The sequence below is a fragment of the Tenebrio molitor genome, chromosome 7 (genome assembly GCF_963966145.1).
Source record: "Tenebrio molitor chromosome 7, icTenMoli1.1, whole genome shotgun sequence".
NCBI lineage: Eukaryota > Metazoa > Arthropoda > Insecta > Coleoptera > Tenebrionidae > Tenebrio > Tenebrio molitor.
Genome location: NC_091052.1, coordinates 5,055,277 through 5,078,247, shown reverse-complemented (window position 1 = coordinate 5,078,247; position 22,971 = coordinate 5,055,277). Strand labels below are relative to the sequence as shown.

Sequence of the window (22,971 nt, the reverse complement as noted above, 5' to 3'; positions counted from 1 at the left end):
TGTCACATTTGATAGTGATGGACACAACGTGAAATTTTTATCCCAGTGTCATGGAAAAACACGAAATCTACATAATTTGTGCATATTTATGCATAATAATTTGTTCATATGGAAATTACATATCAAATGAATATTTTATCTTACAACAATTTTTCGTTTCATCAATTTCTTGCTCTTTTTATACAACTATTTTCCTTCACATACATCAACTAATCATAAGATTTATGTAATTTTTATGAATAATTAGGGACACATTACAATACAATTATGATGTAGGATTATAGATTCTCTGTAATCCAGATTATCTGCTTCACTGGAACGTAAACAACACCGAGTTGTTTTTATTGATTTTTTGAATAGTTCATCATATTTCTTTGAAGTAGGTACATACATAGTTGCCAAATTAATTACAAAATGCAATACGATAACAGATGTTCTTAATTGTAAATTGTTTACATCGAGAAAAATAATCTATCTATGTCAGTTTGAATGTGTGAATTTACAATAATCATCTGATGGATTCATTCTTGTAACTCGTTTGTCCAATGATGTTTACAATTTTTTGGTAAATTCCTCTAAGGGTCATTGTCAAGTACAATTAGTACCAACTATTTAACAACTAAGTATTAATTATACTTGACAATGACCGCATCGTAGATCGCAGCCTGATGTCTGGCTGATTTTTCAGAAAGTAAATGTCTTCGGAAATCCATTTTTTTTTCTCCCATGTTCATGACCTCTTTGTATTTAACAATTAAAGCAAATAATCATGTGATTTTTTTTCATACAAATTAAAATGAATGGTTTCGGATAATATTGATATTGAATGCTAATGGATGAATGTGTGTACACAATAAATTCAAGAAGAATGTTGAGGTGCTTCACCAAAAGAGAATATGACAATTTAAAAACAAGGTATGTTTGTTTTGCGCTGTAATTTATTTTGATTTAATTACGTGTTTTGCAACACAATTTGTGCACAAATAAAGTGTGATGATAATTTTATTTCATTATGTCTGGAGATAAGCAACTAACATATTCGTCGTGGAACAAGTCTATCGACTTTATATTCTTGCAGACGCTTCATTCCAATACGTAGTGTTCGTAGGAATCTTTCAAAAAATAAAAGTAACGGAAAACAATTAGGAGTGATGAAAGTATGATAATATAATTGTTTCGATGTTGTTTTGGAGTTAAGGACATACATACTTGTATTAGATATTTCATCAGTGACTACACAAGAAAAAATCTAGAGAACATTATCAGTGAGATAATACTGTAAAAATTATTGTAAAACGACGAACAATAGGTAATTTGTACGTGCTGCTCTACAAGAATTGGATGTTTACATTTAATTGGGTTTAAAATTTTCCTCAAAATTATAATTCGTGACCCAGACATTATTCAGGGAAAACAACAAAACAAAAACAAAAAGTTCCATAAAAAGTGATTAATGGCGTTGTAAAATCAGACAACTAGAAGAATTTCTCTTAATTAATACCATTCAAAATTATAGTCACACCACTAATGACATTGCCTTGTCTATATGTGACTCTGTATGGTCGAGGAAGTTTCAGCAATGACCTTTCTTTAGGCGTAACGGCCTCGACCTTTCAAGTGGATGATATATTCTTATCAGAACTAAAAGGTTCACGCAATTATAGCCAAATCGTGCCGAAACACCCCCATCGCATGCTCGACCCCATTCGCGATGGCTAATTAAAGAGCAAATATTTATATACAGGTAGGCAGCCATATGTAATATTAATTTCAATAATAATCAAATCGAATGTGGCGGTGTAGCTGTACTTTAACGATGTTTGTTGAATAACAAAAACGCAATTATCTTTGGAGTAACTAATAAACAAGTTAATCTCAAGTCATTGTCCTAAATTGTCACCTGTTAATGTCCAACTTAAACATAACGTATTGTCATCGGGATAGAAGTGCAGCTCGAACAATTACGGTTGTAAATCATTCCAATTGTTAAACCGCGTGCATTGATGTTTCGATGAGTATTTCCCCTTAATTAAAACCGAATTGGACGTCATGAAAATGAATGATGATAGTGACACGCATGGCGTGATTATCGAAAGTCACTGTCTGGACCAAAAAATGTGCACACAGTATAATGTAGGTACAGTGACAGGTGGTTATACGGGTAATGTTATATAATTTACAATGCTGGTCATAAAAGTCTGCAAGCAGGTTAGCTATCGACAAAAAAAATAATCAATGTCTTACATTTTAATATTAATGTTCAGTGCGCGATGGTTTTTAAATTGAACCGGTTAAGACGTCTTCCAAGAACTTGCCTCGTTACTATTTCGTATTAAAAACTAGTTACATAATTTTCCATAATATATCTATTATGAATGGATTAGTTATGATAATTTATGGCAAAAGGTGCAAATCGCTTTTGCCGGTTTTCAAGAAATTACGCAAATTATTGTAAACGTCTGTGGAGGTTCCCCTGTCAGACAGGCACATTCATCTTCCCACCGTTCCTCCAGGTAGAAAAAGTATCTAGAATGCGATTGTTTCGTTGCCTTATAATTACGTAAATTATTTGGAGAGAAATGTGGGTTCGAGGTTCATCCTGCACGGGTTCAAAAATGTTTGCAAGGTCCTGGAGGGGCGGTTCGCGAACAAGAAACGATGACGTGAATTTGAACACTACAGAAATGCGGTTCAAAGTACAGAGAGTGAACTTTGGATGGCCATTCCTTGGAAAGATTACACCGCACCAAGAAGTAGCAGGTATCATCTGCGTCACGAGCCACTCAAGTATGAATGCAAAATGTTGAAAAGTAACCGCCCACAGTACGTACATACTCCCACACTTTTTATTCAAGAAGGGATAATTTAAACAAGTGTAAGAAGCGGCAAGTACTGTCAATATAATTTACAAGAATGTAACGTTTTTTTTGCATCTTGTTCGTGGTCCAAAATAATTATAATTATTATCAGTTATGCAATTCCTTTATAGTAGTAGATGTCAGAAATGTCAACAAATTTCCCCAAAAATTGACGCAAAGATAACTCATTAATTAATGGTAGCAGGTTACTGCTCTGTAAGCTTGCGTCAATGAAAGTTGGAATCTTTGGGATTGATTCTCGTAAGGCATAAAACATCGGGTTTTAAGATCCCCTGGAGCTAAATAACACGGAAACTTGTTGCTCTAATTTTCCACATTAAGAAAAACCCATTCTGATACTCGGAAAATATATAAAAGTGAGTCGCTGGCCTACACTTTTGCGCATACATTTTTAAACCGAACAGAATACAAACAGGTTTAGTCTTGATCGGTCTGCATACTTTTGAAAGTCGGGGAGTTCCAGTGGTCAGAGTTTAAAAATTGGGAATTCATACAGCGAACGCTTTTAAAAAATAGGTGGAGGTCAGGGAATTAATTTAATCTGTTTGTCTACGAGACGATCGTCGTGTCGTAATATTTTATTTATTAGGTGATCAGATTGACGATGATTGGTGTACGCGAGAGGTTTTGCAAACGTTGAACAATTTTGCAATAACAAGTGGGATCTTCTCAAAGGACGAATTTCGCTACCAAGCCGACAACACATAAATAAAGATTGTAAAATGAACCAGAGATGATTAAAAGCGTTCACCATTTTCGCAACACTGGATCCGCATAATCTGTGTGTTTCTGAAATCTTACTTATAAATCTGTACCAATAATTCGGTTAATTTACAAAATAAGAATATTGGTTTTATGTTGCCACACATTTAAATGCCAAACAAGTAATTAAAATACTCGGTAAAAATAATAATATTTTGCATGTTGTTGCTGTATCAAATTGCATATCTTTGAACATACACTACTCAAGTTTTGTGTTATTTTATCAACACGTGCTTTTTTAGCGGCGTTTTATTGCTATATTTTTATTCAACACAATAACGATAAAAAGTACACATACATGTTACACCACTCAAACAACTGTCCGTGCCAATTATTTATCGTTAAAATCGGTTTAACGTAGCTGATAACACTTTGCGAGTTAAATTTGAAAAAGTAATTTGACAATGTAAGTTCGAATTAAGGAAGGCATAGCCAAGGACCTTCAAAATATTAATCGTAATTAATCACGCATAGTTGCTATTAATTAAATTCATTGGTTATTATTAGTTTTTTATGGCATAATGTTGCAAATCCATACAAGGAACTGATTTATAAATAGTCGCATATTATTTAAAAATAAATCACAGGTTATTTACGTCGTCGAACAAAATTTGTTTTGCAAGAATTGAATTATCAAAAAAGAAATTATCCAGCCTCCAATAATTAAATTAGTTATTATTACGATCATTATTACTTATTCTACTGCTAAATCGTATCTTTTGTGTGTAAATGGTGTAAAAATACGTCATGGAACTGTACAAACAGAACTTTAAAAATTGATCAAGTGATTCAAAGGCGACGGTGTTTGTTACTGGCGTGTTAAGAGACGTTTAATTTTATTACACGTCCTAATAAAAATATTTATCACGGTTAGAATAGGAACGATAAATATTATTGGTCCAGGATTTGATTAAATTTAAATCCTAATGAAAAACAAACTGTTTGTTTCTTATTAAATAATACTCCCACCATAAAAATGTAATGCTCGAGTTTGTTATTTTGAAACAATGAAAAATCTGTTTTTTAAATCGTCTGCGTTTGCACACCAACTTACCTTATCATTCTATTGACGTTAATTATAAAAATATATTTTCATAAAAAAACCGCTTCCTCATTTTTATGTCTAGTGTCATTGAATCTGATTCTCCGTGTTAATTAAAGATTGATTTCTTTTATTGCAAAATCTGTTTTACGTAGTGTCCAGACAGCGTTGTCGAGGAAGGAACATAAAAGAAAAAGTTTAAAATGCCAAAATACATATTCCTGAAATTGAAGGGTAATTTACGAGTCAGGTCGTGTGAAGCAATGACAAATGTTTTCCAAATGTTATCACTATCAGCTGATCAGCTCGCTTACCTCATGTGCTTATTTTACAGCCAAAAGAGTTATTTTATGAAAAAATTGCTTCCTCATTTCGATGTTGAGAGTCATTTATTGTAACGTTTATTCTGTTCTTGACTTTATACAAATTTTTAAAACGAATTACATATTTTACTAAACTCTGGATTTGTCTACTAAACTTGTAGTGGTTCTCACGGAACTTCTGGAAAAATGCCAGAATTTAGATTTTTTTAACACACTCTGAACACTACTATGCATGTAATAGAGCTCACTTTAAGTTAAAATGGAAAATAAGTCAATTTCTCATTTTTTATGTCAGCTTTTTTTACCTGTGGGAAGGTACGAGAAAGGGAGCATGATCGACATCGTATTTTTTTCTTTTTTTTTATAATGAAGAACGCCGCTGTAATTGCCAATTTGTGAGTTCGTTCCTGAAGCGGCTGTAGCTTTTCGACGCTGGGTTTCAGTCAGAGTTTCAGTCGTGGGTCGTACCCTAAACCGACCACCGGATGCGTGCAGCAAATTAAGGCAAAAAAATATATATTCGACAAGGCGGTTTTTGCAAATAAGTATAAGGCAGGACAAGGAAACGCTAAGAGGTCAGCCGCCAGCGAGAATAACAATAATTAATCCGGGGTCCGGTACCCGCGGTGAATTCCTGAAAGCTCGTCCTGCGTCCGTACAAGACGCCCCGACCTCAGCCGTTCTTGTTTGTCGCCTAACCTTAAAGGGTGTTAATTCACTTAGCACGTCTTAATTTTCCTGGTGGTACACGTCTAATTTTGCACAAACAATGTCAACAACGAGCCGATATGTAAACACTGACCTCGCGTTATGAAGATACACGCGACTGCGCCACTCACCTGTTCGAGAACGCCCCAGCATTCGTGAAGTTGCCGGTAAGCGAGGTGGTCACAGCCTAACTTCATCTCGTTAACTGGTTAACCCGAGTACTCATTTATTAACCGGCTACCTGGCCGCGACACTTCAGTACTCCACAACCTGGTCGCGAGTTACCGTAACCGCCTGTCACGTGCCGACGAAACTTGTTTATCAAATAAAAAAATATTTGAATTTCGCCGAGACCACGTGCTGTTTTTCGCTTATAAGAAGTGGAGGCTCCTGATGACAGTGATAGTGTCTTCCGCAATTCCCATGTGCAATTATCATCAACCTCGCGTCTAATCGCTGGTCGCTAAACTAACTCATCTTTTCCGTTTTCGTCGTTCCTCAATCAAGATTCCAATTTTGAGGTCTCCGGGTCCGGATCGAATCCCGGATTTATCGCGCCAATGAAACACTATCTGATATGCGTGATTGATGGCTTTTCACAATAGTTGTGCAGTTTTCCCGCGAAATATCCGCCTAATTATTACCGGCTTAGAAATCAGAAAATTCTTCGACAGTTTGGGGTAGTGCTTTTTATTTATCTAGTGTAAATAAATTCAACACCACCATGTGCACCTCGACCAGTTGTACGCCGTCTTACTACGAATACAATCCCGGTGAGTCTAATTTCTTTCGTAGCCTCGAGACTAACTCGCTATTAATTATGTAATTTTTTTCATCTGTTAATGACACATGTAGGCAGCCTGCTAAAAATAACGAAACACATGCACGCGGCAATAACGGTTTTACAATTTTCATCCATTTATTACCCAAAAAATCACCGTGTAATGCTTATCTTATCGAATGCATTCCGAGATTTAATTCACTGATAATAACTATGCCACATTGGAAGAACAGAAAATCTAACAACGCGTCTTTAAAGCGATTCTTCAAAAAAGAAGTCTGTTCTTAACTATCCAATTTGTGGAGCGTGGTACCTGATCTGAAACGTCGACATTGTAAAATCATTGACTATTCCATCTAAAAAAGTTTCTGAAATATAAAATTACTGCAAGGTCGTCATATCCGCGGAACGATTGGTTTCCTGCGATTTAAATTTTTTTCATCCATTCCGTACACTACATGCATTTAGTTAAATCCACAACTACAATATGTATTTAAAAAAAAAACAAAACCGTTACATAATGTTTGGTCAACTTTCAGATGATGCTGTGACTGATAAGATAATTTTCACATAAAACACTGTCTACATATAAATTTGTTGATAGTATAATCAAATTGTTAATGTAAATGTTTAATTACTTGGTAATTACTCATTGTCAGAACCTACATTATATCTCCAACAATACTCAACCCATCGAATTAAATTAACTATGAATCGAACGTAATAATATTGTCCATTAATTTCTATAAATAATTTTTTTGGTTAGTTGAAGCTTGCCATTTTGACTTTTGTGGATCGTTGATTTATTAAAATCTTATTCATGCCTCGGAACGATATTGTTTTGGTTGTCAATGCGAGATCCTTGGATTGACAAACCGGTTGAAAAAAATTCCATGCTGTACCATGAATTTTCACCGCTGTAAACTGAAATAAATTAAATTTGTCACAGTTCGTGATGGAAGATCAATATTATCAGGTAATTTTTTTAATGTCCTTTGAAAAATTGTAAATTCAGTAGATATATTTGGGAAAATTTTGCGCGAGGGGTAATCACAATTTTGACGAAAAAATATTTGCCCTTGAATTTTATTAACAGTAGACTAATATTATTAAGGCAGTATAATAATATTATCAGTATGTATCTGTATTTTCAGTAAACAGGCAGGTATAGTGACGGGTGCGCCTATGAGGATAATATTTGCAATATTACGTAGCAGCTAATCAACAGGTGTCAGTTCGGGGGAAAGAAATAGAACGCGCCAGCCTCCAGAGTAAAAATACCAAAATATATATTAGAACATTTTTTCATGTTTGACTGATTGTTCTAAAAATAATCGAGTTGATTGAGGAAAAGTACATTATTTGTGTGCGCTTAATGTGTTTGTTTGCAATGTCAAGGCTTTTTATTCATGCATAGCCGTTTGATTTCCTCCGGTAAATGATTTGTGGAAGAAATGTCTAGCGTGATAAGGTTATTGAAAAATAATGCATTAATAATTCATTTTTATTTTGTATTGTTGTTGGGTGTTAATAAGTGCAGATTACATGGGTGGGTCTAGGAGAACAATGCAAAATCTCAAATAGGAAATACAATCCGATAATCTTTACCGGCGGTTTAAATATTGCACTTTGGACTCATCAATTCCAGGTGTGACTAATGAAGTTTGTGTGAAAAAAGATACGATCTTTGATCTTCGTTTTATTGTTCTGTGACGTTATCTTGGACAAACACTTTGCACTGTAAATCAACACCTTGATTTATCATTTTATTAGGCGAAGAAAACGCATTTTTTGCAGAACTTGTTGTTCTTCAAGGTCGCATCAGCAGTTTACGTAACACCAGAACAAATAATTTTGGAATTTCTGTCAGAATTAATCGGAGATCTCAGCCGGAACTGGAAGTGTTGAACCGAAAATGTGAGCAATTAACCTTTATGCATAATCAAATCGATGATTTGTCGAGTGGTTTTTACAAGGCATTGTTTAACTCTTAATTTATGCAATATCGATACTTCAGTCGAAATCTCATCTAAAACCGCTTCGTAACTTGAAATATGTACCTGTTTGGAAAGGCTCGTTACGTCAAAGGTGCATCAGACTGGATCTCGTGTACAAGACATGTCGGCGCGGAGTTGAATTTATAATTGCTGGCCTAAAAATCAACGCATTCCATGCCGTGTATGGCTTATAAAATTTAAAACGAAACGAAAACAAATTGACGTGCATTGAGAGTCGGGGAGACTCCGTCTAAAACGAACAAAAAGTCGCTGAAAAATGTTTCAGCAGCGTAATATATTCAGGTATTCTTCTCTTCCAGTCCAGCTGGTGCGTCCTTCTTTGCACAATTTGTAAGCATGGCTCTCTAATGCATTTGTATCGACTTTTGACTGATTTCGTCGTCAAGAATGTGCATTCTAAACACTATCAAAAAACAGTAAACTGAATTTGCTGCTGTTTTGCATTTTGAACACAATAAAAAACAGTCACACAAACTTGTTTCTTCTTATAAACATATTTTTTACTGAACGAAGGTGGTGTTACGGTTATCTGTTTCTTAATAAGGATCAACGTGCATGCTGACGTACGTGGAAAACACAACTGTTTAATTATATAATGAGGTGTGCTTTTAGTTCATACTTTGTACTTTGAACGATGTCTACGCCTAGAACCATCATTTGTAGAAATTAGGTATAATGAACCCACAAATTTTACGAAACATGACTCAATTTATTTAACAATTTTTTTGACGTAACAGTAAGTTTGGACCATGTTTTTGACTGGAATTTTTAAACTGCATTGTGACATCCTATTATGTACCTATTGTTTTTTTTTTTTTTTTTTAATTTTCCTACGACACTATAAGAAAGATGTCAATTTCAGACAATTGAGTAGGCATGAAAGTTGACAATTTCATTCATCTGTCAAAAATCCGTGCGTTATAATAACGTACGGTTATAACGTAATAATTTACTTTTATCAAGTATGTTGCTATTTTGTTTCTCTGAAACGAACGCTCAAGAGAAACGTCAAAAATTTTCGGGCAAGTTATGAGCTATAATCTGTTTCAAAATCAAAAATCCACCAACAGTGCATTCTAACTCGAAAATACAACCGACAACGTCGCCGACTTTTGTTTTTAGTGTGTCTGCAAGTGTCAGAAAAAAGTGGGGTTATGAAAGAAAACTGTTGGACAGTCGTTTTGGTCGTAGTTCATCGTGTCTTTATTCTCATTTTATTATTTCACTCAAAAAGTATGATATGGTAGCTAAAACCTTTTTGTACATAATAATAATTTTGTGTTTCGTAAATAAACTCAACAGTTCAATGTCAAATTTTGGCGGGAGGTTGAGGCAACCCAAAAAATATTAAACTTTTTCTAGGGATTTCTTTTTTTCTGCCAACATAATTCAACAGGTGGTGGATTTTTGATTTTGAAACAGATTATACAAACGGTTATCGGCTTTGTAGAAAACGATGGATATAGATAGCGACTCGTCTATAGATATGGAATATATACAGCAGCCGAAGACACAAAAAATAATTCTCTCAACCTATTACCACCTAAATCCAGGGACATGTACGAGTTTTCCTACAAACAAGTTATGAATTGGTGAAACAAAGAAGGAGTAAAATCGTCTTTTTTTGAAAATGTACTGATAGCTTACATTGGAGAGTTATCTGAAACTGTCAAATTAATAATCTGACCATTAATTTTATTGATTCTAAAAAATAAATATATTTGCAATAAATGACTTTTTTCAGTGTCGTAGGAAAAATAGTGTACAAAACTCGCTGGAAAGTGTCGTTTGCTCGTGAGATTTTCGCACTCGGCTGGCGCCTCACTTTTCATTTTCGTTATACTACTATTAATGTTCCTGCATCGTCACTTCGCACTAGTTATGATCATACCTATTACTTTGATAAGTATTTTTGTTAAAACATGCCTTAATTAATTTTTTAAAAGTATAATAGATCGGTGATAACTACATTCGTTGATGGATTAATATATTGTTGTTTAACTTGGTTGAACTACGTTTTGATATAGTTTTCTTCAAGGTTTTCTAATCTGACACGCATTATGAAAATGGTAAAGCATTCCATCAATTGATAACATTCCAATGAAGTGTTTTAAAATGTTGTGTTAAACTTTTGTATATAGTCTCGTAAATTGTCGTTGCCGACGTGTTGCCAATATAAAATGGTATTTGCGCAATTGGAAAATTTACACTTAAACTTGTTATTAAACATTGAATTATGCTTCACCTTTGATGATATCAACAATTTTATGGAAAAATTATTTGCTCTAGCTTGTTTTCCAATATGCTGCTGGTCAATAAAGTTGCAGATAGCGTGCTATACATACATAGTGGGCCGAAAAAAACGGTACAAACTTTGTACGCTCCTCTATCTTCCTGAGTTAATAAGTTTTTTACATGATTAATATACCAGTGAAAAGCCCCATTTTTATAGAAAAGGCGAAGCCCCTTGCTTTGCAAAAGTTGTGCGTCATAACATGAACGCTTGCAATAATTCTGGTTTTGAAGGTGTTTATTGTTTAAAAAAAATTATCTCAATTAGAAGTTTACAGATATGGTTCAATATTTTTATTAGCTACCATTTGTAATCGTCTTCGCCAGTGCCCAATAATTGCAGAAGCTCTAAGGTAGCTGAAATGGGGTACAAAATTTGTACCGTTTTTTTGGGCCCACGATGTATATTGTCAGTAATATGTACTCCATTTAATTGATTGTCACCATTTAAATATTGATTTATTTTCATTGAGAAAACCGAATAAATGCTTCAGTAGCTTCTTAGTTTGAGCATTTACGTTTATCAGAAGTTACAATTTTGTGATATCTTTAAAATCACTACCTCTTCTAAGAAATTCGATTAAATTACAAAAGTAAAAATGTACAGGTGTTTTTATTTTTGATTACAAAATAAGTAAGATGTCCGACAAAGATAATTTTATGGGAACATTGAAAGATCGGATATGATTTTTAACGGATCATTTATGGTTAACAAAGAAAATAATTTACGATCCCCATACTACACTGTTATCATCAAATATCAAACACGAAACAATTACAATAAGATTGGCTTTCATGAATGTACACTTTTAAAACGATGTGTTTCCGGATGTTCTCAACCTTGACAAGTAAAATTCTCACGATTTTGCAACCTCATAAATCGTCATTAAAAATTCATGGATCGCTCTTTATCGTTTAATAGTCCAAGTCAATACTGGCATAATGAATCGGAAACCATTTGGCGCAGCATTTAAAAAATAATTATCGCTGGGTGTTCAGCCTGTTCAAAAAAGGTGAATTTTACGGTTGTTGTGTGACTTGACTCTAGAAAAAAATCGTGTTGCTTGTTTGCTTGGTAACCAACAGAGTGATTTGTTTGTGTTTTGCGTTTGACATTGATCAGTTCGGTCAAGTTTGAAAAAAGCAATTATGTTAACTTGGGAGAAAATAGGCTCTAGGGAGAGCATAGGGAAGTTTCTGCTGAAGCTACCGAGCGGAATCTTCCCGTCGTATCGCTGCGTCATCAATGTGGTGCCCGAAAACGATAAAAGCTCTAATCTGTCAAGTGACACCCAGTCAGATGATTATCGATTATCGCGACCGAAAATTTGGAAGAAGCGCCGCCGCAATTCTTGTAAGTTACGTTGCAATGAAGATGTCACTGTTAAAGACAAGTTCGTCGTTAACATTCCGCCACCTCCACCATTTCCATACCATTTGCTAAATTTAACCGACGTTGAAGACATCGAAAGACCAACAATCACAATTGAATGCCTCGCAAATGCCATGTTAAAAAAACCGACGACAGTTTCGTTCGATAGAGAGACACCTGTCCGAGACATGCTCCAAATTTTGCGAAAGAGATACTCTGCGATGCATTCGCCGACGCCCAAGAAGCCAACACTCTCCTTCTTGGACGACTACGACGACGGAATCGACCTGGATGATTGATCGCAGTTGATACAAGTCTGATTCTATTTGTTTTTAACGATGTCTATTGATACTTTTTTTCGTTGCGGACTGAAGACATTCTTCATATCCGTCATTCCACTATATTAATTAACTGTTCTTTGATGGTGACGATGATTGCGCTATTGAAAGCCGACGTATCTAATATATTACGAGAAAAAAATTGGCGACAAGCAAAGTGGCATTCCGAAGATGCATTCCGAGATACGAAAACGAAAACTGTGACGAAAATGAATCTGATAAGGCGGCGCAGTCGGAGTGGAGAAACGTGTTCTCGTACATGTTGTATATTCCCGAATAAAATTGCTAATATCTGTATGTTAAAAAATTGATGCGTTCATGGTTGGCTGTTTTAACGTAAACATCTAATTTAACGCTTATACGAACAGGTCTCAATGGACAACGCACAGCAAAAGAATGGTAACGTACTTGCGACATGAAACCGCAAATTTAAAATCATTCCTAAAGTCAATGACAAGTTGTCGTAACTGAGATTTGGACTTGACAGTCGAGGAATTTGTTAGTTGTGGTCGCTCAGACGGTCCACCTAGAACTGGTTAAGGTGTTGGAATCGATTGTGCACAAATTCAGTAAACAAAGATAATAATTTGCACTAAGTATAGATAAGTTTCATTTGCAGCACGCTAAAACAATTAACTGTATCGCACAGTTGTGCTAGTTTATGATGCGAAATTATTTCGTTTTTGATAATTTCCAAAGTAAATCGTGACGTTGAAGCCAGTGTTAGTAGACTCATGCGAAAATTTATTTTAGACTTATTAATTTCGTAGATAATGACGTGCTAATAATAAATAGCGATAATCTAGGTGTGCTGATGGTATGTGCATGTATCTTAAGCATCTTTGATAATACAGGGCTCTATTAATAGTCTTAAAACCGTTTAAAATAGATCTAGATGGGTTATGAGATTACGAACGCGAGTTCCAGACAATGAATTTTTCATTTAAGAAATTCCTTAAAGCCATCATTAATTCTTAAAATCGTTTTTAATATCTATAATTCGTCCCTATAATTTGTTATATAATTCAAGTAAACAACTTTATTGGAGTTTTTCCACGTTAAATTTACATTTTTTTGAAGTTTAACTTTGCAACAACAAGATAAAACGGCCACTGGAAGCCAAAGAACAATGACATTTTTCTGTAAAAAACCGTTACCCGTTAGATAAATACGTCGAACAAGATAAAACCGAAATAAAGGTTGCAACTCGGTATTTGAGGTTATCAGATTGGAATAATTAGTTGAACCATTGTAGTCATTAACAAAAATTAATGAATGTGTCAGCTTATTCTCTTTCCTGTTATTTGAACAAATCCACTGATGTTGATTTATGGGAATGAAACACTGGTTGTCCAGTCAATAACAATTTGTATCTTTAATTTGTTTGTGGGTAAGAATTCAAAAGCTACAATTAAATAACTCATGTCACAGGAATAATTACTACAAATGTCAAAATTATGTAAAATTTGTTTTGCAGTATTTAGCAGGAACAAATGTAAATTGTAGTTTTTTTCCAGATCAGATACCTAATAAATTATTAATCGGTTGAAGCTGAACCTTCCTGAATTTTATTGCAGAAAGATGTGGCAACTTTTGCAGGATCTGAATCGTCGCCAGTGAAAGTGAGCATAAATCCTGCCGACCTTATTCCTGCAAAAGTCGCGAGACACGACCGATGCAAAACATACAGGTTTGGCCGGGTGATGGTAGAATTTTCCGAGCTTCACCAACACTTTTACGATTCCGCGAAGACCATCCCGTGTGTTATTTAGTTGCTTCAATTAAACCATTACAAACAAGTACCTGGAACTGCTGTGCGTCATGTCTGCCGATTTGCATATTAAAAAAATGGAAAAATCGCATCTCTGGTGGCAAATCCATCGATCCGTGTTGAATCTTGAATCGTGCAAGTTTTTCCTTGAAACCCAAACAACTATCACTAATTGATCTAATTTTAATTTCGTCCAAGTGATGGAAGGTATCGGAGGTGTGGTCAAAAAATTCGAAATGCTTGTCACCCAGGAAGTGGACGGAATCAGCTCCAATGTCACAAGTTGATTCTGATTAAATGACTTAGGATGCGATGTAGTCGGCATCATCAAAACGCTGGTTTATTATGTAACATAAAAAGAGAGGTTATGCCAGCTTATTGACTTGTGGGATCGTTGAAATCTCCGCCGGCTATGTCTTGCTCCTGGCCATTGCGGTACTTACTGTTTGTCACGCATTTCGTACTTTTGCAGATAATAACGTTCGCATAACTTAATTATTATCAGAATTACTGTTATTAATTATCTCGGTAACTCAAGGCTTATATATTAATTCACAATTAATTAAGATTAGAATAATTATAACACCGTTTCGTAATAAAAGTAAATATAAAATTTTTCTGTCGACACGTTGGGATTGTTTGCAGCATAATTGTTTGATTTACAAGAATTCATTCCGCAAGGTGATCGTTGCTGCAACTGCGTGGTAGTATTAAAACTCGCTGTAGATATGTAAATTATTTAATATGTACCCTTGTAATTTCCAGACAATTTTTCACGCATACCTAACAGTAATAATTGCTGACCAACAATAATGCATATTGTTCTAACGAAGAAACCGTAAATCTTTGCTCTATCGAACTGTGCAATTTATCAGTTTTATTGACACATTCACACAAGCTGATAAATTTGTTTTCTAAAACCTTGCACGGAGTTGCTGTCCTAATAACCTATTAGAAATAAAACATAGCTGCGTTTTATATATCAATCATGGACATGCCTACACCATCAGCTTGTATCAAACAGCTTTTAATAATTTTTTTAGGTGAGAAAAATTAGCAACATTAAATTTTGCCGATTTAGTCGAAAAAAAAGCGATTCTAAGTGAAAACAATGTACATGTACGCAAATCAAGATAATGTTTTTGCAGGAGCGCAATTATAGAAATTAATTTATACAAACTCAGGTTAATGGTTATTTAGAATCATGACCGACAAATAAATAACTCAATTTGTTCTGGCGTTTTACGACAAAAACAATTTTTCGTAGTCATTTTAATTGGAATAATTGGAAGTGACTTCCTCCTTTTCAGTAACGAAGGTTTTAATTCGGGATGCGAATTAATTAAAACTGCTGCGTTAAATGTGCCACTGAAAAACGTAAATTATTACATTTACGTGGAATTGATTGATGTTTAATTAATTCCCGACGTTTTATCACAGTGTCGATTTAATCTCCGTGAAGGTTGAGAAGAATAATTTCCTAAAATGATGTTCGTGTTTTTAAACTTTAAGACGGAACTGGAGCGCGATTTCCTTGTCAATTGTTGGAGCAGCTTTTATAATCAATAAATAATTAATTTTTAATGAGATCTACTTTTGGTACTTCACCCAAAGTAAAAGGGTGTCCACACTGGTCACCAATCACAAAATTTCTTACCAATTATTGAGAAATGAGTCATGTTCAGCTGTAATGTAACAAGTGGTTTGATTATCATCGATAATATCTACGAGGAAACCGAACTGCATAAGTGCTGCTCCAGTTTCACAAGTCATATCATGGATTTAATCATATCTCCTGTTTAAATTTGTTGATGGCTCAGAAACGGATCAAATTAAGGTGATAAGTTCTTTGGTTTTATTACTTTTATTTCATCACTGTAATATCTTTCCTCTTCCTACCCTATTTCGACCAATTAAAATTGTTAAAAGGGGATCATGTGACACTTGTGAATTACATAAATATTCTCGAAATTTAATTTTTAGTAGAGATCTGTATTTCTTTTTTGAATTTGCAGATTTTTGATATCATCGATATTTTTTATGTATTAAGCATTCTTTTTGGCCCAATTTATTAATATTAAACAAGTTTTTAGCCCAAGAAAATAAGTATTGTGGTATGTTTACTTTTCCAATTAAAGAGACAGATATAAATTAGCTCATCTGAAATAAGTCGTTGTGATAAGTTTCCAACTTGATTCATTCCATTTCCCATCCCTGTTATAAATGACAACGATTTAATTAACTATTCGCATCCATTACCATTTTTTTCTTTTCCACCTTCCTCCATGTGGACAACAGTCGTTAAAACGTCTTTTTTTCGAACCAGTTTCCAATTTTGTCCTTAATTGATGGTTGATGAACAAAACAAAAGCTTCAAAGAAAGTGGTCTCATTTGAAGCTTCAAGGAACAACGATAAATTCTATCTTTACGAGGGTACCGACCCAGATGACCCTTTCTCTCAACACTCAAAAATTTTGATCAGTTTTGTTTTCCCGATGCGCAAGAGAAGACAAGTGAATGGTACTCCACCAGTTGGTTTTCTTAGTCACAAAGTAAATAACACGTGATCGTGCGATTAAAATCTGCTGATTTGCTGGCCGGAGTCTCTTTAAAACTGGTTTTAAATATCTGTAAAATTGTGAAATGAATATTTAACACTAGTCAGTGTGGGCAACCGTTATTTCTAAAAACAAATAATAACATGCCCCACAAAGAGATCAAAGAATTTCCGCAACGACGAGTCAATAATCGTATTATGCCCAATGAATATTCACTGACCGAACTTATTAAAGATAAGAACTGTTTTAAAATTATGCGGTAGTGTTGCGTAAGCAATTGGATTATGAAGTTTTTTCTCAAATTTGCTACATTATTGAAATTTTGCACGATGACGATGATGTATTGATGATAAAGGCCTTGAATGGTCGTGTTTATTATTGTATATGCAAATCATCTTGCCTTATATAAAACTATAAGATAATAATATAATGGTGTTATTACTGTAACTCACATTTGCCTTTAACATTATCAATTTCCATTGCAAACTAGCGAAGAGCCATTATCGATGTCAAGGCTAGGTAGCATCTTGCTTGGGGCGAGTTGAAACACAACAATACATTAATAAAAGCAAATATTTGTCTTGATGCGATAATGTGCAAGAAATCCATGGTTCAGTTTTCTCCTGATCGACTAATTACAGAAGTGACATTGTACCTCATTACGTACTTGCACCTACCATATTATAGAGGCTGGACCTGTTTAATATTCAAACCCAACAAAAGCAATTAAAAAATGTACATTCCCAGTGGAATTCAGTCACGTAAGTCGCCGTTTATAAATGGTGACATGAAAATTTTCAGTGTCAATGACACAGGTCCTTCCATGCTGCAACATCGCATGAATCATGAGAATTGCAAGATGCAGCGCAAATCTTGAAGTGATTAGTTGTCCTTGTTCGTAATGCACTTGATCCGATTTCTACCGTTTGTTTCCTTCCGCGTACAGACGATGGCCTTAATTTTCACAATAAGTTGAAAGTTAGTAGCAGATGGACATGATATAATAAGTCATGGTGGTTGAGCGCGTTCATTTTGCCCACTATCCTTAGGAGAAATAGTTTACCATAACGTCTATTCTCTCACAATTATCTGATCTCGTCCTTCAATTATACAATGTAAGGAGTCGTTTTGTTAAGTAACCCTGATTTAACAATTTTATTTATCTCGGCGATAAATATGAATTGTACTAAACCGTGTCTTGACTCGACTGGCCCTGATAAGGAAATTAATTTTTTTTTGACAAGGGGAAGAGCTGATAAGCGGAAGAGTTACATAAGTGTTATGATAATTTTTAAACAGTTTGTTAACAAGCTCGTTACTGTACCCCGGTAGTATGGTAGTAACTGTGGAGAGAAATTAACAAAGGCTCACCTTCTCGCCGAGGCTCAATGTCAAGGTGGAAGGAAATATACAGACTTGCTAGTCGAAGAGGATCGGTTACTGTGATGATTTCGTTTGGTCGAAGGTTTCCATTAAATGGAAACACGTAGATTGGGACGTAATAATAAACTTTTCCGTCAGCAAAAAATTCATCTCCTTCCCAAATCAGGCGACGAGATTGTCGCAACTACGAATTAATTACGTTTACACCATGTTAAAATTCTGATTAATCATTTCAAGTTCAAGGCTAAATTAGGCCGCCTATTGCGATTTTCTAAGCTTCTCTTTCCGCCTTTCGCTTTCTCACTCAATAATGCATCAGATTCTTGTCTAGCCAGATAGATTTTGTCCGCTCCAGTTTCCTGAATTTGTTCACTTTTTGTCCTTGTTTCTTTTTAAAATTCAAATTGACGATTTCGTCCCCAAACTGACAGTTTGTTTTTTAACATTGAAGTTACGACCGTAAGCGGAAAAATTGTCGGTAATTATCGTAAGTCATGTTTGGGCATTGCCTTGGATGATAAATAATAGTAACGTGCGTTGTGAAAAGAACAGGTAATTTTTTCCTGAATGTGTGTTTCGTACGGACAAAGAATTCAATCTGCCATCAGGAACTGGAGAATAATCGAAGATCTGTGTGCGCAAATTTAATTTGTTAAGTGTGAAGCATGTGCGGAGTTATGTAATGGAGATATTTGTTTTTGTTCAAGTTCAAACGGTTGTCGAACACGCGGCAGAACAATTCGCGAATTGCAACGGTGAAGGTTACCTAAGGATGTTCGTTGCTTTTGCCAGAAGGTTAATTACAAAAATACAGAAGTTTGAAGCGGACCCGGCGCTCACGTTTTGTACTCTACTAATGGTCCCGCAAGGTTCTTCGCTCGATCCTTTCCTCTTCTCTGGTTAATATCGGATCGATTAGTTTTCTCGTGTGCGCATTCAGATTAAAGTTCAAATCGAAAAATTAAATGAATGAAGCAGATTCATTTGCTCGAGAAATTAGGCTTGACTTAACTACAGAAGCAAGGGTCAACGACACGAAATTTACATTGCAAGTAATAAAAGTATTCTCATTCTTTGCGTGATGTACGAAATTTTATGTACGGTGGCGATTAAATCGCTAAAACGCAGCATTTTGTGGCTAAATATTGATCATTTTTCGCCCACATTTTTTTGAAAATATCGACTGGTGACAACGAAATACATTTTTTATTTTGATAAAGATCTCATTATAATTTCGTTGAGATTAAAAAAAACCATTGTTTAAAAAACTCTATTTACTTTTTCTATTTACACATGATTTCCCTCTTGAGAATCTCCAAAACTATTTGTTTCTGTATTGTTTCTTTTAAGTAGCGTTCGATTTATTGCACAAAGTACATTCTAAATATCAGTTTTTGAATGTAAATGCTTGCACGATATTTGCCTCAAATAGGTTTAACCGCTTCTATTTGTCTATTTTTTTACACGTCGAGTTTCAATTTGCGAAAATTGTTTTGTGTTTGAAGGTTAAAAACTGGTGTGACCGTTATCGTGTTGCACTTTTTATTTTTTCAGTGGCAATTTTGTTGGCCATGAAGTTTTACACTCGATAATAATTTATTTTCCAAGCAAAGCACCAGTACGCGGGCTAATTAAATTTTTAGGTTGTAAATAGCTGAACTCAACACACTCCAGTTTCTGTTGAGAACAATTCAAAAAAAAATTCTGACACAATTGTTATCGTACCGACAGGTTTTAACATTATTTACCAAACTACGTTTTAGACGATCCTGCTGATAAGCACAGTAGCAATAAACTCAACGGTACCATCTTCAGTAGCAAAAACTGAAACTTCTCGTCAAGATTATTTTATTTTTTTTGAATTCTTGTGCTTCAGAAGAAGTTAATCCAAACAAATGTGCTTTTGACGCAGTTACGATAATTGAATTTGGAGTGAGCAAGGTGTATACTGTGAATCACTCTTCTAAACAGTACACAAAGTACTCGCCTTGACCCTGATCTTAGTGCCTTAAGCTACATGAGTCTTGAACAATGTTTTTTGCAATGCTGGATCAATCTGTATCATTACTTCATTGTAACAGCCGATATTTCTTGATTATATATTCCAAAAGATTTGCAGATTGTATTGTATCATAGTGCTCCACAACATTATTATTAATAGCAGGTTTCCATTTTGTGTCATGTGCCCATTTTATTTACAGTTGCGCAACATCTCTAATTTAGTGTTTTCTTTTATGGATCTACAATATATCTATTCATATTTTTTTTGTTTGTTATTGCCTCTAACGACGTACTCAGCCTGCAATAAATTAAAATAATGTACGTCAACTTGTTTGTCAAGTTCCAAAATATTTGCACTTTTACATTTTCAAATGCGCGTATCTGCGACGTTTTCGAAATAGCTTGCATCAAGATTAACATTGTTCAAATGGAACTCGCCAGACTTGAGGGTACTCGTTAAATATTTCGTAAAAATTATTTTCAATAATCGAGAAAACAATGGATCGACGGTATTGCATCACTTCGGCGATGTAATCTGTGATAAAAGATAAAATCGGCAGTTGTGACAAAACGCATTAAATCTTTAACTGTCATAAATCAGATTTAATGTTGCTCCCTGCTGGCTTGAGGAAAGTAGTCGAAGAGATTAATCTGCCTTTGCAGGAGGAAGTGATATCTTGTGCAAAAATTAAGCTCATCTAATTTTTAATTCTGGAGAAAAGAATCTGACGTCATTATCAATTCTTCTCACATATCACTTTCTTTTATGAAAGAAAGTGAAAAGGTTGTATGTAAATGATTATTACGTAGCCATATTTTCTACATGACTGGGGTTAAGGTGCAAACCCATCTGGCATTTTGAAATATTTTTTCTTTTCAATTTGGAGATCGGTGTTTTGATGGAAATTTTTCAGGACCTCCTGTCATATTTAACCAAGAATTTAAAAGAATACCCTTTTAATGATAGCTTTACATTGCACAGTCATAACGCTAATAACCCACAATCCACAGTACGGCTAAACAAATATTTGCTGTTTGCCTTGTGTTAATAAATAAATAAGAAGACTGATCTTGTAATGCAACGCTAACCTTGCATTTTTTCCATGCGTGCTATGTTATAATTAGATGGAATATTAGAAAATGTCATTTCATCATTAGCAAAATCAATAACAAAGATTTATTGTGCAAGTGTCAGTAATTATTTTAACAACTGATAGAATCTACAGTTTCCGTAGTTTTCAGTAGTTGAGTGCACATGGTGCTAACAGGCTGGGAATGTCCACATTTCTCGGGCTCACTTTTACCTTATCATTCTAACAAGACTGTTTGATGCACGTCGGGAATACCGATTGAATTCTATCTAGACTGAAATAGGATTGTTGAGGTAAAAGTTTCTCCATAAATTCCCTCTGTAAGTGTTCTCGTTTTAGCAAATATGATTAACTCTTGTAAACATTACGTTAGTAGCAAGGTCTTTGAACTGTTAATTTCGACCCTTAAAAAATTCTTTTGTAACTCAACCTTCGATTTTTATTTTGTTGTTTTCTGAGATAAGGTGCAAATTGCTAAATTCCCCCACATTTAAGCAACGCTTGCAAGAACAACAATCATAAAAAGATAAGTCGATATAAAAATTCTACTGAAAATGGGACTAGGTCAAAGGAGGGGAACCCTCCTAGACGATCTGGTTTTTTCATTAATTGGAGCTTGATGGTATGTTTTAAAAATAACTGGATTTAACCCGCAAAAGATTGTCACTCCCTAAACTCTATCTAAATCAATATGACCTACCTACTTAGCTAATTGAATTTGTTCCGAGCTATTTTTCATGAGGAATTACGTGGAATCGCAGCTATTGTAAGATTTGACGGTAACAGTTCTACTTGGTGTGTTTAAAAAGAAAGGTCGTCTGTTTATTTGGAAACCTCGCGTCTAACTAGACGGAATTACCAATGCAAATAATAGAAAAGTTGACTGACATTTATGTACAGGCTGGTATCGGAAAGTTTACTTTGATCTTGTGACCCAATAATGTTATTCAATGTTTTTATAACGATAAAATTAAATTAAATCTTTGGTGTTTAGAAAAAATTTCGATTTTACCACTTATAATTTCAGCAACGGGAATAGTACCGCAATCTCTTTGATTTAAAAATTCTGGATTTAGGTAACACATTGGTAGTTGAAATTCAAAAAGGTATATTATTATACTCATATCACATCGTGAGGAAGTTCCTTAACATTGACACAGAACATAATAAAACACAACAAAGTCAAAATGTGGAGGCGAGACGCCGGTAATTATGTTGATAAGCACTGCACTATTACTTGATAGTAATATCCGTAATAGTGTATGGACTCCGGCAAAATTGCCGTGCGGCCGGGTGGTGGAGGGTTTAGATCGTAATTTTGATGTGTTAATTGTTTTTGGGGGCGCAAGAAAAAATGTTATGGTAACTTCAATTCCCATGCTTCCATTTTTTTTTTTTTGTAGATAAATCGTTCACATCTTTTCCTCGTGTCATTCCAAATTTCATTAATTTAGGTACGTTCTTTGCACCCAAGAAATTAATCGACCTACCTCAGGAATTCACAATTATCAAATAATGATAATTATCTTTCGTGTCCGAAATAGCATATTTAACTGATTTTCACGATAAAATTATCCTTTATGCTAAAAATAGAAGGCCTTAATCCAAAGGATTTCAAAAGGATTATGCACTTCCACTGCACAGGCCTTAT

At 34.6% G+C, this 22,971-nt stretch overlaps 2 protein-coding genes across 5 annotated transcripts in view; one reads left to right on the top strand and one right to left on the bottom strand.

Moving 5' to 3' along the window:
* Window positions 1-5,999, bottom strand: part of LOC138135555 (glutamate receptor 1-like) — a 51,165-nt gene extending 45,166 nt beyond the window's left edge. Inside the window, exon 1 of the mRNA XM_069054309.1 lies at window positions 5,846-5,999. Coding sequence (XP_068910410.1) covers window positions 5,846-5,911 — 66 coding nt within the window. The 5' untranslated portion in view covers window positions 5,912-5,999. The remainder of the gene's footprint in view (window positions 1-5,845) is intronic.
* The window catches only part of LOC138135556 (uncharacterized), a 68,980-nt gene that overhangs the window by 10,146 nt on the left and 35,863 nt on the right, over window positions 1-22,971 (top strand). For 2 of the 4 annotated variants that reach the window (XM_069054314.1, XM_069054312.1), the window contains exon 1: window positions 5,988-6,487. The exons of the other annotated variants lie outside the window; for them this stretch is intronic. In XM_069054314.1, coding sequence (XP_068910415.1) covers window positions 6,439-6,487 — 49 coding nt within the window. In that variant the 5' untranslated portion in view covers window positions 5,988-6,438. Of the gene's footprint in view, window positions 1-5,987; window positions 6,488-22,971 lie in introns of those variants that run through there. 4 annotated transcript variants of the gene reach the window in all.